Here is a 16997-nt window from a genome sequence, read left to right on the forward strand (position 1 = left end):
GAAAATTTAATGTTATATTTTATCACTGAATTACCTTCAAAACTATGATGCATGAATAGTGTTGGGCACGTTACTTTAAAAAAGTAATCAGTTATAGTTACTTACTACTTCTTCTAAAGAGTAATTGAGTTAGTAACTGAGTTCCTATATAGTAAAAGTACCGTATTTTCCGCACTATAGGGCGCACCGGGTTATAGGGCGCACCCCCAAAAAATAGTTTTTGGTCCTATATCTTCCATAGATAAGGCGCACCGGATTATAAGGCGCTACAATGGGAACGTCGACAAAACAGTCAGATGATTCAGTCAAACTGATTACCCCCTTAACATTCCCAAAGCTTGCAAAGAAGCGAATACGTGTCGTAGACACGTGCGGATGCGGTGTCCGTACGATGTCACTTAAATGCGTCATTTCAAATATCATTCGGAAGGTTGAAGTCTTGGGATTCAAGAAATGCCAAACATTTCTATGTTTCTATTTTCTTTTTCGCTCGCAACTTTACTGTGCATATGACAATAAACACTTGGAATTGAGTTTAATTCACGCAACTCATCACAGCAACATCAAGATCGTTCTAAAACAAGATACCGGGAAAATATATAGCCGCATAACTCACCTAAGTTCTCACGTTCAATAATGATACGCAACCATGGTCTTATTACAATCGTGAGTGAAGTAAATCCAGGAGAGTAGAATATTTACAAATACAAATACATACTAATAAAACATGTTTCTTTAAGGCGTACTTTAGCAAGCTTGCTACGCCATTGCTAAACTCGGCCGATTGCAGGGTTTGTTTTGGCCATCTAGCCAATCCGAGGCTCCGAATAACTTCAGCCAATAGCGATCGATTTAATGGATGATTGACACATCTTTTTCGGCCAATTGCAGGGTTTGTTTTGGCCCTTTAGCCAATCCGAGGCTCTGAATAACTTCAGCCAATAGCGATCGATTTAACGGATGATTGACACATTGGTTAGCAAATGAAACGCCGGTATATAAATCCACGTTCGGGGTAAAATCGAGTCTGCGGCTGTTGAGTAAGTTGCGAGACCTTGCGAATTTAATATTGAGCCATATATAAGGCGCACTGTGTTATAAGGCGCATGGTCAGCTTTTGAAAAAAATTAAGACTTTTAGGTGCGCCTTATAGTGCGGAAAATACGGTAACTACTTACCAGGGAAAGTAACTATTTCCATTAAATTAAAAAGAAGACGGCGGTCAAAGAATGTGACATTTTCTGAGCAGTCTTCGAGTCAGTTGAATAGAAAAGAACAGACAGGTAGTTACAGATCCTTGTAATATTGATTGCTCCTACCAGCAAAATATTTATCCTACACTTAAAGCATACCTGTCAATCTGTACGTTTTTGCCGTACAAAGTACGTTTATTATGCATTTTAAGACGTGTACGACATACAAGAAAATCTGTACGGAAAAACACAAATTTGTCAATTATGGGTACTACCGGTATACACCGAATATCACGAAACGGCAAATCAATCAAGTCAAACGAGTTCGCCACTATCTCTGTATCGTTTTTTTTTTTTGTTGCAAACGAAGTGAGCGGTTTGATGCTACTGTGCGCATGAGTCTGCAGCCTCGGATTTCATGTGGTAGTTATGTAGTGAAAGGAAGTCCGTCTCTTTTTAGAGAATTGGCTTTTTCGGCTCACTTGCTTTGATGCATTATATTATGAATTATTATGTTGTATAAAGAAGTTAAGAAAAAAAAGAAGTTATTCCTTTAATCAGTGTATTACCAACAATCATTTAATGCAGAAAATGAATTAATCATTTGAATAAGAAAATGTATTACTGTATTCTACTTAATTATATTTGCATGCATTTTTTCCTTCTACGGTGAACGTCCAAGCTACTTAATTTTTGAACCTTTTTTAGAATAAACCTCATTCATGTCGAGCAACTCAGTATCTCACAACAAAATGTTAATTAACAATATATATGATATAACGAAACACATGTACAATATAACATGTTACACATGTTAACTACAGAAATAAACACGTTTGAAAAAAAAATATGGTGTAAGATTATTTTGTATATTGTAAGGGAAAATACAACATTTTGTAAGGGAATCGAGCCGTGGAGGTTGACAGGTATGCTTAAAGTGCAACAAAAAGAAACCGTAAACAGTATCATAAAATAACAATCAGCATAAAAAAAAATAAGGTAAGCTGCCACTCGTTCTTTAATTAGTCCTCCTCCTATTTAAACACGTCATTCTCGTTCACTCCTGGTCAGTCTGTCAGCAAACCTCCGCACATTCAAGGCAAGCATTTTTTACTCTAGCTCCCGTTCTGTTCCCGACCTGTTTCTGTTTCCTGCTAGTCTGTCCCTGGCTTCTCTGGTCACTTGACTTGTCCTGATATCCGACCACGCTCTGTCTCCCGTTCCGGCTGCCCGACTTTCTTCCGATCTCCGACCACGCTCCGTTTTCCCATCCCGGTTGCCCGACTTGCTTCTTATCTCCGACCACGCTCCGTCTCCAGTCCCGGCTGCCCGACTTTCTTCTGACCTCCGACCACGCTTCGTTCGCGAGGGCTTTCTGCTTCTGTCCAGCGAGCACTGGTTTACTGTTGTGTTTTTTCTCTCGCCTGACTTCCTGAATTCCCCAATAAACCATTGTGTGAAACGTTACGCATTTGGGTCCACTGCATGTTCCGGTCGTGACAGTACGGACTGACCAGAAAAAGACCAAGCGAATGCTTCCACAAGCGCTGATCGGGGAAAGACGGAAACTCCCTGCGCTGTTTACAATGGACTGAGGGGCCTCTCATTTTGTCCGGTCAGGGTCCACTCTTTCACCGCCCAATCTGTCCAATGTCCCAGTCTGCAACCAGCAGTTTCAGGAAGTCTTCAGTAAGGCTATGGCCACCTCTCTGCCGCCGCATAGATCTTATGATTGTGCCATTGACCTCCTCCAGGGCTCCACTCTTTCCCGGCGCAGTCTTTACTCCCTTTCAGCTCCTGAGAGACAATCCATGGAGGAGTACATCTCCGATGCCCTGGCTTGCAGGCGTCATCTGTCCATCCTCCTCGCCGGCAGGGGCGGGCTTATTTTTTGTGGAGAAGGATGGGTCACTTGCAAGAGCTATTGGCCGTCAAGCTCGCACTGGAGGAATGGTGACACTGGCTTGAGGGGACGACGGTTCCATTCCTGGTTTGGACGGACAACAAGAATCTCGAATACATCCGCTCGGCTAAGCGCCTGAACCCCAGACAGTCAAGTTGGTCTCTATTTCTTGCCCGGTTCAACTTTACCCTCTCCTACTGCCCGGGTTCCCGCAACGTCAAACCTGATGCACTCTCCGCCAGTTCCAGAAGGGGGGCAGTCTTCCCCAGGGCCCAGGATCCATTCTTCCTGGTTCCCGTGTGGTTGCTGCACTTACCTGGGACGTTAAGGACCATGACAGGAGGGAGCCTCAGGACCAACCGGGACCCAGCACCTGGACTTTTTGACTGGACTGCCCGTTTCTGATGGGATGACGACTATCCTCACTGTGGTGGACGACTTCAGTAAGATGGTCCACTTCGTTCCACTCACTAAGCTCTTTTCCGCCGAGGAGACTGCACAGGCAGCCCAGCTCCACGTCTTCTGGCTCTATGGCATTCTAAAGGACACGGTTTCCGACTAGGGCCCCCAGTTCTCCTCCAGGTTCTGGAAGGAGTCCTGTCGCCTTCTGGGGGCCTCGGTGAGTCTCTCCTCTGGGTTTCACCCCCAGTCTGAGTGTGTCTATCAGGAGCTGGAGACGGCCCTACGCTGCGTGGCATGTCAATAACCTAGTTATAGCAATTTTAAGGTGCTAAAATGTTATGCTGGAATCCCCGGTTTTGAGAAAAATGTGTTTTCATAGCGTAAATTGATTAAACTTGCATTGCAATTTAACGTTTGGGTTGCTGGGGGATAGAACTTAGGATAACCTATAAATTGACATTTTTGACTTCCTGTTCTATCTCAGACTTTAAACGCAAATATTTACTTTCCAACATGAAGATTCTTTTTCCACAGTGGGTCACATATACACATTCAGGGGAAAAATAACTGGCATGTTATTTTCAGGAAAAATAAAAATGCATGTTTTGCATGTTACCTCACATGTGTTGAATTCAACACGTGACATTCTTTGTGATGACATGAAAGAGACAATACGCTAAAACCCAGAAGCAAATCCAAGCAAATCTGCTAAACATTGGGGAGTACATGAGTGTCTAAGATAGTTGCGAGAAAACATGTTTGACATTTCCTTGATCCTTGGCCTTTAGATTAAAAAAGTAGAACAAGCAGATCATCCGGATTAAGAAAGATTAGCCACTAATAATTTCTATGTGAAGATTTCTTGTCCAACAAAGATAAATTTGCTGTAAAACGGAAATTTCAACGTTCCCAAATCCTGCGTGAAATTTGATTTGACTGTTTCTGTAGTAAATCAATAACAACCGGACATTGGAATCACATTTGTTGTAATGAAAAACAAAAAATAAATAAATAAATCAAACTCCGGAATTTGTCCAAATAAAAAAGCAAACTAAGTAGTGGATACCCTATAAACATGTTGCAAATGAACACATTATTTTTTTTTTCTTTTTTGTCTTTAATTTGTAAATTAGTAATTTGTGATTAGTAAACAATCACAAGACTTTCTCTGGCATTGCCTCTTGAAGGTCACAAGTCCTGTAAATTAGCGTCTTAAGGTTAGTTGTGACATATGCATGGGTAAATTGTTATGCCCAAAAGAAAAAGATTCTCACGTAACTTTTATGGGAGCAACATTTAATTTTAGTTGAACAGGAAGTATAACACTTATTTTAATGTTGATTTTTGATGTTTTCAAACATGAACTAATGCTTTGTACCAAGAGTGAAATTTAAATCGACTATGAACCTTGGGTTTACTAAAATGAATTATGTCACTAAAAGGCTTATGTTGCAAATATTATTTTAAATAACTTGATTAAATGATTACCAAAAGATTTATAAGCCTCTAAAGGCGAAAAAAATGTAATTTATAAATACAGCCTGACATTTTGATGCACCTTGAAAAATGTTCTTGTAATTTTCTTATGGTCGCAATACACAGTTATTCTCAATCTACGAGGCTACTAAGAAGTTATAAATCAGGAATGGCAAACATGAAAATATTTGTTTTCCATTTTTTGTGAATAAATGTGTTTTGTTTAGAAAAAAATCCCTTATAATCTATGTAGGGTAGGCTACTAATGTAGGCTGAATGATCAGTCATCCATCCATCCATTTTCTGCACCGCTTATCGGGGCTGCTGGAGCCCATCCCAGCCATCTTCGGGCAGTGGGCAGGGGACACCTTGAAATGGTTGCTAGCCAGTACGCAGGGGACACAGGGAAATACAACTAATTTACACATTTACACTTAGGAAAAATGTTTTTTATGTTTTTGAAATGTGAGAGGAAAACGGAGTGCCAGGAGGAAACCTGCGCAAGCACGGGGAGTACATGCAAACTCCACACAAGAAGGCTGGTAGCTGGATTTGATCCCATGACCTCAGAACTGTGCCGCAGACGCACTAACCACTCAGCTACTCTGCCGCCCAATGATTAAAGCATGGTACTGAAAAACAAAACTCAATATTTGATGTTAATGTTTTACTGATCCGGCCGACCTGATAACATAAAGTCTGAATCTGGACCCCCGACCCAAATTGAGTTTTAGATGCCTTGTACAAATGCATCTGTACCCGCTAAATAGAAAATAATATCTAATTTGAGGTTGCTGAGCTTTTTCATGTTGATCTACTGACGTTTCTGAGTTCAAGATTAAGTTCACGCCTCAACCGAGGACACTTAGCCAAGAGCCATTATGTTTTGTACATGGTTAAACTAAGTTCACAAAAGTGTCACAGACAAGCATCATCTGTGTCGTTAAAAGTGCGTATGCACAAACACTCACCATCCCATAGGGGGCGTGATCTGTTCGACACCGCCTGAAGGGAGAGTGTAGTATCTTGAAAAGTCCTGGGGTTGATGCCTATGAACGCCTGCAGGTAGATAGGCACACACAATAGTACAAACGCACTTAAACACATCATTATGTCTGTTCCCGTCTGGCCCTAGAGTGCATTAGGACAATTAGCACAATTAGCACTCCCACTGAAGACATTTATTTGTCGTGCTCACGATTTATATATTGACTGCCATAACAAATAGTGGAATAGTAACAATTATGTTGGCTCCAGACAACAGACGATAAGTGTACGAGTATCAACCACCGTGGTTGGGGCGTACAAAAGCACAAAATAGTGGCTTGGTTTTTGTGTGTGTACACGCATTATTTTACTGCCAAATATAAAGTCAAAGTTTGGGTATGCGTTACAACAAGGTATTACGGTATTATATTGCTGTAACAGAGCAATGATTGATCAGTTGACAACAATTGCTGATCTCATAAGCTTAGTGTTGGATGCAGCGGAAATCCTAACCATAAGTAGCCTTTAAATGCTAAAGGTATTTGTTTTTATCTCATCCTAACACTATTTTTACTTACGGTGCCACATTGTACAACCTTGTTTTGGCTGAACTATTTCCCATAATGATCTATTACAACGCAATTCCTATGTCATTTAGATAAAGTACCGGTAATGGGAAAGAGCTCAGCCAAAGCAATGTTGGACAACGAGGTACCATGACTAAAAATATCTCATGTAAAGTCTAATGTAATTTCAACTGTCAACAACAGTAGTTCACAAAAGTGAGCCAAACCGTGAAATTTCTGAAGATATTTCATTATGATATTGAATTGAACCACACTGTAGAAAATTTACACAATAAAAGGTAGTCTGTGCTTCAACTCCAGTTGCACTATGGTTGGGTAGTTGGATTTCATTTCATTGAATTTCATTGAGGGAAACATGAACTCAAACATCCATACATCCATTTTCTAGACCGCTTATCCCCAGTAGGGTCGCATGGGAACTGTACATATACTGGGAAATACTGGAGCAGAGAACTATCCCCTCCCTCTGAGAACCGAGTTGCAGAGCAGTGTATTAGCATGACAACGACATCAAATACACCTCTAAAATGACTATGGCTAAGGGTAAAGGTGATGGACTTGCCAAGCATATTTTCAGATCTAAACCCAATAGAACATCTTTGGGGCATCCTCAAGCAGAAGGTGGAAGGAGCACAAGATCTCGAATTTCCCCCAGCTCCGTCATGTTGTCATGGAGGAGTGGAAGAGGGTTACAGTAGCAACCTGTGAGGCTCTGGTAAAATCCATGCCTAGGAGGAATAAGACGTTTCTGCAAAATCATGGTGGCCACACAAAATATTGAAACTTCAGGGACTTTCACTTCAGGGTGTACTGACTTTGGTTGCCAGGGCTTTAGCTACTAACGGCTATATTTTGAGTTTTTTTGGGGGGAAAATAAATTTACACTGCCATAAAACCTTTCCACAGACGTCTTTTTATTGTGTCAAAGCAATATTTCTTCAGTGTTGTTCTTTTGAACATTATAGTGAAATATTTACAGAAATGTCAGTGGTGCATTCACTGTTGTGACATATTGAATATCGCCAGTGGTCTAGCGTTTGCACATCGGATTAGAGTTTGTTATTATTAGTAGCATTATTACTTAAGGGCTATACAAATAAACACATGACTTGACTATCACAAATGTTATTAGGCCGGGCTGCAAGAATATAGTGAGATATCAAGGTTGCCGACCACTGCGTTAGACAACTGCCTTTCTCCTCTTAAAGACGCCAACAATTTGTAAAAAAATATATACTGTTTTTTCAAATTCAAACAACAAAAAATGTTTACTCAAGTTGAAATGAGTATTTTAGTCTATGGCTGCTTTATCTTCAAACAAGATTAAGTATATGTAAGTGCATAAATTGCTACAACAATCATATTAGAGATCTGTTTCTATAAAAGTTTGCCACTTGCAGTTTCAAACAAGCACTTGTTGTAACGTAGACGTGATGGCTCAAAAAGTGAAAAGACTCTAAAAGATGACACCAGAAAAGAATGCTGGGGAAATCAGAAGAAGGACATTTAAATAAAGGTTTATATGTAGGTGTGCATAGCATAAGGAATACACTTTCTGGAATTCTGGCAGCAAAAAAAAATAACATCTTGTAAGGAACAGAGTGCTGTACCTGGTAGACTTCTAGCAAATGCTAAATCTGCAACCTATAGGGCAGACGTCTCAAACTCATGGCCCGCAGGCCAAATGTTGCCTGACACAAAATTGTATGTGGCCCATGAGAGCTAAACAGGGCTGCCTATCTACAAATAAATGGGGCAAAAGAGTGTTTTGACCAAAAAATTAATTTCCCATAACGGTTGTCAACTATTATGCCCGAGAAGTGACCTAGTGAGCTTAATGGTAGTGTTTGCTTATCAATGCCAAAAAGAGGAATTGAAGAATAATTTAACCCCAAAATATCCCAAAAACAAAAAGTTGATGCAGGCGGAAGACTATTTTGGGAACTGTAATATTTGTGGTTTTAATAAGGGATATAATCAAGAGTTACTTTACATTATTCAGTATTTACATTTATTTTACAGTTAGTAGCATTTATAACTTACATAACGGCTTTTGATGACAGCCCTTAAGCTGACATGGCCCTCAGCAAAAATGAGTGTGACATCCTTGCTATAGCGTTTTGAGGAATTGAACATTGAAAATATATAAGAAAAGTTACTAGTATTTATTGTTACTTTTTAAAATTTGAGTAGTGTTTTTGTATTTGTGTCCTCACATGTGAATAAACGCTACAATGTAATTAAAGTAAACGTAATTGTAAAATACATGCAGCTACAACAACGTCTGACTGTTTTCTTTTTGTTCTTGTTCATACAGTGAATAGTGTGGGTGTCAGAGCAGCCCCTCAAAGAAAGCCATTTGTCAACAGTCAGCAGCTAGTAGTTAGCCCGGCCCCACCGTGTTTACATAGGAATGCCTGCAGATGATTGTTATTTGGACGTTGCCTGCGGGGGAGCTTTTTTTGGGACCCCACTAGTGACGGAGACATCATAAAAACGTGGTAGCGGGTGAGTCAGTTGTCGCCTGTCTCGTCACATCCAACCTTAGGGATGTCTGTCTGTCTGATCACGCCCTTCTTCACGTCAGCATCCTTTGATTTACATCCCAAAACACCACTCTCCGCAAAACACAAGTCGACTTTAACCTTTCTTCTTCTCTCAAGAAGTCTCCTTTACTAGTGTTTCCAAGTCAAATTTTGAAATCATAACTGGGTATCCAAACAAAAACTCGATTACTGACATTTTGCTCAATGCCAAGATAATTGTATTTACCGTAAATTCTCGGTGATAAGGCACCGTTTTTTTTCTACACTTACATATAGTGTACTGAATAAAATTCCGAAGCCCGTTCAATCATGTGAATGATCCTACGCTCTCCCATCCCAAAAATAATGTAAGATGGTTTGAGAAAGGTAAGACGTTACATCCAGGTAAGCGTTGTTTTCTGTGCATGCGAGTTACTGAGTGCATGTGTGTGCAGGTGTCTCAGTCTGTCATTAAGAACTGAGTCACTATACTTGAGTTATAGACAAGGTGTGTATGTTTCCTTAGTAAAAGTATGTTTGTATGGGGAAAAAAGGGAATTCCAGACACACGAGGTGGCCGATTGCAGTGCAACACTGGGTACGCTTACATCAGGTGAGTCAATCTCATTTGAGTTCAGGGGCCGCATGCTTAAAAAAACATTGTCATAAATAAAAAAAAAAAGAGAGAGAGAGTGTGAATCACAACAAAAGACATATTGAGAGCAAGAAAGTAGTGTAGAAAGAGGAGAGCGAGAGATCAATTGAGAGATCATTATACAGATAGCAATAGAGAGAAACAAAGAGGGAGGGAAAGAGCGAGCTCAATAGACTGATAGAAATACAGAGAGAAAAAGAGCGAAAGGAAAAGCAAAAAGGGGAGATACAGGCAGAGAGTGAGAGAGAGACAAAAAGACAGGAATAGTAAGAAATTAAAAATAATAGTAAAGTTGAAAGACACAGAAAGAGATAAAAGAGTGAACGAGAGACTAGAAAGAGAAGCAAAGAGAAAGACAAAGAGAGATAAAAGAGAGAACGCGAGAGAGACAAGAACAGATACAAATATAGAGTAAGAGATATATAAAGAAAGAAGAGAAAAGAAAGAGAAATAAGAGGAGAAAAAAGAAAATGAAAGAGAAAAAGAGGAAAAAAAAGAGCGCGAGACAGACAGAGACAGAGAGACAGAGAGACAGAGAAGAGAGAGAGAGAGAGAGAAATACCGCTATAGTTGCTATGGGAGTGGCACCTTACATCGGCAAAATGTGGATAAATATGCTTCTCTCGCCATACTCTCGAGGGCCGGAATAAACCTTAAGGACATGATCCGGCCCGGGGGCCGCATTTTTGACACCTATTGCTTACATGCATTGGAAGTAGAATATTGCCAGTATTCAGATTATGCTAAACCATGTAAAGGTGCACAATAATTGATTAAGAGAATTCTGATAGCATTGGTTGGATAAGTTATTTTATTTTCTGATTACTCGTTGATGTATACGCATGCCAGTACCGTAAATTCCGGACTATAAGCCGCTACTTTTTTCCCAAACTTTCAATCCTGCGGCTTATTCAGTGATGCAGCCAATTTATGTAATTTTTCTAACAGCCGCCAGCGGCACTCGAATTCAAGGCACATGACGCAGCTTAGAAGCTAAACGCAATCGAGCAGTGCGATAAAGGAGGAAACAGAGCTACTGCACGCAAACTTTACCTTGCGAGCGTGTTGCTAGCAGGTTTTTGAATAAGGGAGCGTGGAGCATCGTCTATATGACAAAGTCTCTTACCCATACTGGGGAAGACGACTTTGATGACGTCAATTATATGGGGGTAGATGATTTATTTATTATTATTCAGCCAGTATCAACCATCAACATGATATCTACCAGATATAATTTTGTCACGCGAAGCTATCGACGTGACTCGTCGCCTTCGATCGGCGCCGGGTTTTTAGACCCAACTGCTGTGTTGGGAGTAATTAGGTGACCAAACCCCCCAATTCCAACCCTTAATGCCGAGTGCCAAGCAGGGAGGCAATGGGTACCAATGTTGTAAGTCTTAGGTATGACTCGGCCGAGGCTTGAACCAGCGACCTCCCAGTCTCTGAGCGGGCGCCCTACCATTTAGGACGGTTTAATGTGGTTTCTGCAAGAATTAATTGCTTTTTTTAACAGATCGGTTCACTGTGTTGCGAGCGTGTTGCTAGTAGTGTATTGATACCCTTCACAGGGACGGTTTGGGATGAAAGTTATAATATTATTATTAAAGCTTTGAAAACTCTCTCGGTGTGACGTCTTTCCTTGTAAATATGCGTAACCATGTATAATATGTATTTGCAACTGTATATTTTTGTAATGTATTTATTTGTATTTATTTTAGACACTTATTCTGATAAGTGTTGCACTGACCAATTAAAAAGAAGGAGTGTAACAGACGCGGGGGATTACGGGAAGTGGGCACCGGTAAAGGTGAGTGTTTGTGGACACGGCAGACAATAGTGGATATATATTTTTCCCACCCTTACCTTTGGAAATATACACTTTTTTTCCTTGGATTACTTTTAACGGGACCCGGTCTCTGCAGGTCTGCAACCAATGTAAACTACCGGTATCGTTTTCCGTTATTTTGTCGGCTGTGGTTTTTGATATTTGAACTTTGTGTTCAGTTAAAATCGCGGGACTCAAAGTTAGGTTTGGGTTAATTTAATGATTACGTTACATATTTTAATTTGGGCGCATGCGGCTTATATACAGGTGCGGCTTGTGTAAGTACAAAAGCGGCTATCCTCTTAAAATGTGGTGGGTGCGTCTTATAATCAGGTGCGCTCTATAGTCCGGAATTTACGGTAATCCCATTCGTTGTGAACATGCACAGTTTCCCCTCATCTGGGATATTTTTTTTACCCTAAAGTACTGTGGCACTTGAGGTTGAGGAAAATGACACACTCAAACTCTGGCTAAATTCGTTAAAAAACCTAATGTGTATTTGTTGTCTTCTCTTGGACATTTCCATATTATTTCCTGTGTCCACTGTGAAAATGTTTCAGTTGTATCCATCTACAGCAGGGGTGGTGAACACGTGGCTCTAAAGCCGCATGCGGATCTTGGCCAATAATAATGCGGCTCTTTGCCTCATCATATTTTCTATATACTGTGGCTCTTTGCCTTGTTTCATGTTAATATTTTTTTGTGTGTATTGAGGGTGGACACTTTCCTTGAAATCAACAAGAACAATACTTGTATTGTAAGGAGAAGTGTGTTATGGCAAATAATATGATTTAATTGTGTGTGTTTGTGTGTGTCTGTCTGCCATGGCAGGTCAGTGCGTGGTGTAGCTTAGACTCTCACAGTTAAAAATTTCTTCTCTTTGTGTCAAACTTGTTCACCACCCCTGATCTACAGCAATGGTTCCCAAACTTTTGCAGGCTGGCGCCCCCTAGGCTCCCCAATGAATTCCTATAGCAATTAAAAACGTGTCGGCAATTAGTGTGATATAAAATTTACCATGTGCTACTGCAGCATGCCCCGTGACCCTACTGAGGATAAGCGGTGCAGATAATGGATGGATGGATACTGCAGCATGTTCATCAGTGCAAGAAATGTATTCAAGTATTATTTCAAAACCACCATTCCTGCGAACTTATTAGTACTACTGCTACAACTATTTATTACTCTTATTATAACATTTCACTTATTAACTTGCATAAATAAAAAGTGTTACCTCTAATCGATAATGCAGTTTTGGTCTGGACACTATTAGACATTTTTAGCTAGAGTCACAACATTGGTATTTTCTTTGTGCCTTCGCGAACTTTTCGTACGGCGTGAAGGTCTCAAATGCTGCTTTGAAGAAGGTTCTTTTACCTCTCAGTTCACTTGTCGTCTTTTAGTTGTAATCCTTTTTGACATGCCGTGTATTTTAATATGTGATCATTTTTAAGGTGTTGGTGCAAATTACCAGCACCTCTGTGTTTCCTCTGGACCTTGCGACTGCGCGAAAGCAAATTCTACAACGGGCGTTTTTCTTCTGTTGTAACGGGTGTGATAATAACTTTTATTTTATTGAAATTCCTGCTAAAATATGTGTATAGTTTTTGGTAAATGTCCTGCAATGCTGAGTCCAACAGTGCCATCTGCTGGTATGGGGTGGGGTTTGGTTTTGGCTTCTAACATGTGACCAGGAGGTGGGGTTTGTTGTCAGTTTTACCAGAGTACTACAAAGGTAAGACATATCTTTTGGTGCTCCACAAAATAAGTTAATTTTAAACTTTATGACCCCAGCTGACAAATCTCTCACCATGCATAGTAATGTGATTGATATTGTCAAGCTGTTTAGGTTTATTTTCGTTTTGTTTCTGTTTTACTAAATATTAATTCCCCTTGTAGAGATCAAAGAGATCAGACCCAGCAGAAAAAGCTAATGTTGTGACTCATCCATTTGCAGGTAAATTGTACCCATTTTTATACTCATTATTGTTTTTATTCCTATTTTTCATATACATTAAAAAAAGGATGATGTTGGTTAAAATTCAGAGTAAAGAAAAACATGTTGAATTCATTGTAAACGTTAAAAATCCACTATACGATCTCTTGTTAAAAGTATCTTGTTAAAATGCAAAGATTTATAAATGTATTGTGATATTCTAAAATGTATTTTCTGTAAAGTGAAAAGACAGCTCTTTGATATGCTTTGTTGTCAGTTTTACCAGAGTACTACAAAGAGATCAAAGAGATCAGACCCAGCAGAAAAAGCTAATGTTGTGACTCATCCATTTGCAGAAACTGTAATAATAAAAACCTCATCATCCAGTCCAGCGTGAATGTGGATCTTTGGTGGGACACGTACACCGCGGTTACATTGGTGCCGTGACCCGTGACTTCTATCAAACTCTCCGAACCGAGGACTGTCCTACCTGCCACATTGTTTCATGATGCCATCAGCTCACAGTATTTAAAATTGCTATACAGTGACGTGTTACGCAGGCTCCTGATTTATTTTGTGATTTTGACTCATTTACATATTTGAAACATGTTTAATCAGAGCACGAGTGACATTTCTGAGGGTGTAGCTGATCAGATGACAAATGTTATTCAGGAGATAGGACATACATTGGCTGATAGCATTTTCTCACGTATACAGTCACACAATACAGTAGCTCCTAGCGCTGCTGCCACACAAGATGTAGCAAACACATTGAGTAAGCCAGGTTATGTGTCAGATGTAACACAGGTTGAGGTGGTTACACAGAGAAAGGTTAAAGAACCACCATCATTTAATGGGGATGGCTCAGACTCAATAAAATTACATGAGTGGGAAGATCTAATGAAGACATTTATTAAGAAGAGTAATGTGAGACTTGAAGAGCAAGCAGAGGAAATCCAAATGCATTTGAGAGGAAAAGCTAAAGATGTAGTTAGGTTTGGCATTAGAAACAGTAATATAGACGTCTATACCCGCCCTGACATGATTTATAGTCTCCTCAGGAAACACTTTAGCTGTACCAAGTACTCTGCTGTCCCTTTAGCTGACTTTTATTCAACTTTGCCCAAACACCAGGAGGACCCCTATGACTACTGGCTGAGACTAAACAGAGCAGCTGACCTTGCCTCTGAGTGCTTGAGTGAGCAGGGCAAAACATTTGACAACCCTGAAATAGAGGTCACTCGCAAGTTTATTAGGAACTGCCCATGCAAGGAACTGGCACTCACTTACAGATCAAAAACCATCGAAAAGTGGTCAGCATGTGAGGTACTAGAGGTGCTGAATGAATACCACGCTGAGAAGAGCTACAAAGCAGATTCCCTACAACAACCTGCGAATAGAGCGGAAATTGCCGTACACAAAGCTGAGGTGAACCATGGTCCAACCCTCATGCACGAGCCACCTCAGACTTCGAGCCCACAGTATGTCTCTCTAACGGACGTTATTAGTATGTTGGAGAAGGTTCTGATACGTGTTACCTCAAACCAGTTTCAAGGGAGAAGGCGAGCTCCAACCAGGCGACCTGGAGACAGAATTAATGGTTTCACTGACAAGCCATGTATCATTTGCAAAGAAGTCGAACACAGTGCTCTCTCTCATTGCCGAGACAAAAACCTTTGCTTTCACTGCCATGCCCCAGGGCATTCTCGACGTGATTGTCCAGTGACGAAAGTTGTCCCACTGCCTCAGGGAAACTAACTGATCTGCGCTTAGGGGAGAACAGTGCAGATCAACTGAGTATACCTCCCACCACTAGTGTGACGCCTGACATGCAAGATAATAAATCAATTTATGAGTTGTATAGCAACAAGATACCTCCATCGAAGAAGCTGATCTTTCAGGGGTTTCAGAGAATAGCGGAGACTGACTAACTGTTTTACACACCTGTACTTGTGCAAGAAGGCCCCACTTTCAGAGCGCTATTGGACAGCGGGTCGATGGCTTGTACAGTAAGTGAGGACACGGCTAAGTCCCTCCTGCAGCAATTCCCTGATATGATGAGTTACACGGCCGATAATTATGTCATTGTAGGCTGCGGTGGACACCAAGTTTCTCCCAGAGACATGTACGACATTCACGCCACAGTTTACGGGTGCCAAATGGTAATACCAGTAATGGTGGTGCCAGGCCAGACAGAACAGATGATCCTTGGCAGCAATGCCATCAAACATATTTTGACTCAATTGAAAAGTACAGATGGCTATTGGAGATTAGTTTCCACTCCTGACAACGGTCTGTCCGATCACCACAGTCAATTCCTGTCAATGCTTTCCAACACAGAGAGATGGAGAGGTGATTGCATTCCTGACAAGGTAGGGACAGTAAAAATCAAGAGTTGCGTGACGCTGAATCCACGGACCGAGTACGTTATTTGGGGCAAGTTACCTGAGTTGGCCGGGACGTCTGCGGGCAGCACAGTGGTCGTTGAGCCAACCCAATCAAAGGCCGGGCCCAGACAAGTCCTTGTCGGACGAGTTGTTACTCCACTCTGGGGAGATGGATGGGTGCCTGTTAAAGTCTTTAATCCCACGGACAGAGTTGTTGTGCTGAGGAGAAACAGGAAAATTGCAGATGTGTCTCCTTGTATCGCAGCGGAAGACCTGCCCAATGCAGAGGAGGTCAAGTGCAACGTGCAGAGTGTACAGAGCAAAGAGGTCCGACCCAGGTCAGAAGAGGACATGATGCGTACATTGGAAGCTCTGGGACTGCAAGACATTGACCTGAAGTCATGTGAGGTTTCGCTGCAGTGTAAAGACAAGCTCCTTCATATCATCGAACAATTCGAGTCAATCTTTTCTCGCCATAAAATGGACTGTGGAGAGGCCAAAGAGTTTGTACATCGTATCCACCTTGTTGATGATAAGCCGTTCCGTCTACCCTACAGACGTATACCACCAAGTCAGTATGAAAAATTGAGGACGACTCTGAACGAGATGGAAGAGAAAGGAATTATTCAGAAGTCGACTAGCGACTATGCATCTGCGCTTGTTCTCATATGGAAGCGGAATGGAGAACTAAGGGTATGCACTGATTTCAGAAGGCTTAATGCAAGAACAATAAAGGATGCCTACCCACTACCGCATCAAGCTGATGCTTTGGCCGCACTTGGGGGAAATGCCTTTTTCTCCACAATGGACCTGACGTCAGGCTACTACAATGTCCCCTTGCACCCTGATGACAAAAAGTACACAGCATTCTCATCACCCTTCGGGCTTCACGAGTACAACCGGCTCCCTCAGGGACTTTGCAACAGCCCAGCAACATTTATGAGGATGATGATGTCGATATTCGGTGATCAGAATTTCATGAGCCTATTATGTTACCTCGACGATCTGATGGTGTTTGCCCCCACGGAGGAAGTTGCACTCCAACGCCTGCAGATGGTGTTTACTCGCCTCAAGGAACACAACCTCAAGCTAGCACCCAAAAAGTGTTTTTTCCTCAGACG

At 41.2% G+C, this 16997-nt stretch overlaps 1 protein-coding gene across 3 annotated transcripts in view; it reads right to left on the reverse strand.

Annotated features, from left to right (window-relative positions):
* tcf7 (transcription factor 7) overlaps nt 1-16997 on the reverse strand; it is an 85185-nt gene that overhangs the window by 24337 nt on the left and 43851 nt on the right. For all 3 annotated transcript variants that reach the window (XM_088320627.1, XM_088320629.1, XM_088320628.1), the window contains exon 5: nt 5946-6033. In XM_088320627.1, coding sequence (XP_088176753.1) covers nt 5946-6033 — 88 coding nt within the window. The remainder of the gene's footprint in view (nt 1-5945; nt 6034-16997) is intronic.

The sequence above is a fragment of the Urocampus carinirostris genome, chromosome 17, assembly GCF_059441175.1.
Source record: "Urocampus carinirostris isolate Australia breed hairy pipefish chromosome 17, RoL_Ucar_1.0, whole genome shotgun sequence".
Taxonomy (NCBI): Eukaryota; Metazoa; Chordata; class Actinopteri; order Syngnathiformes; family Syngnathidae; genus Urocampus; species Urocampus carinirostris.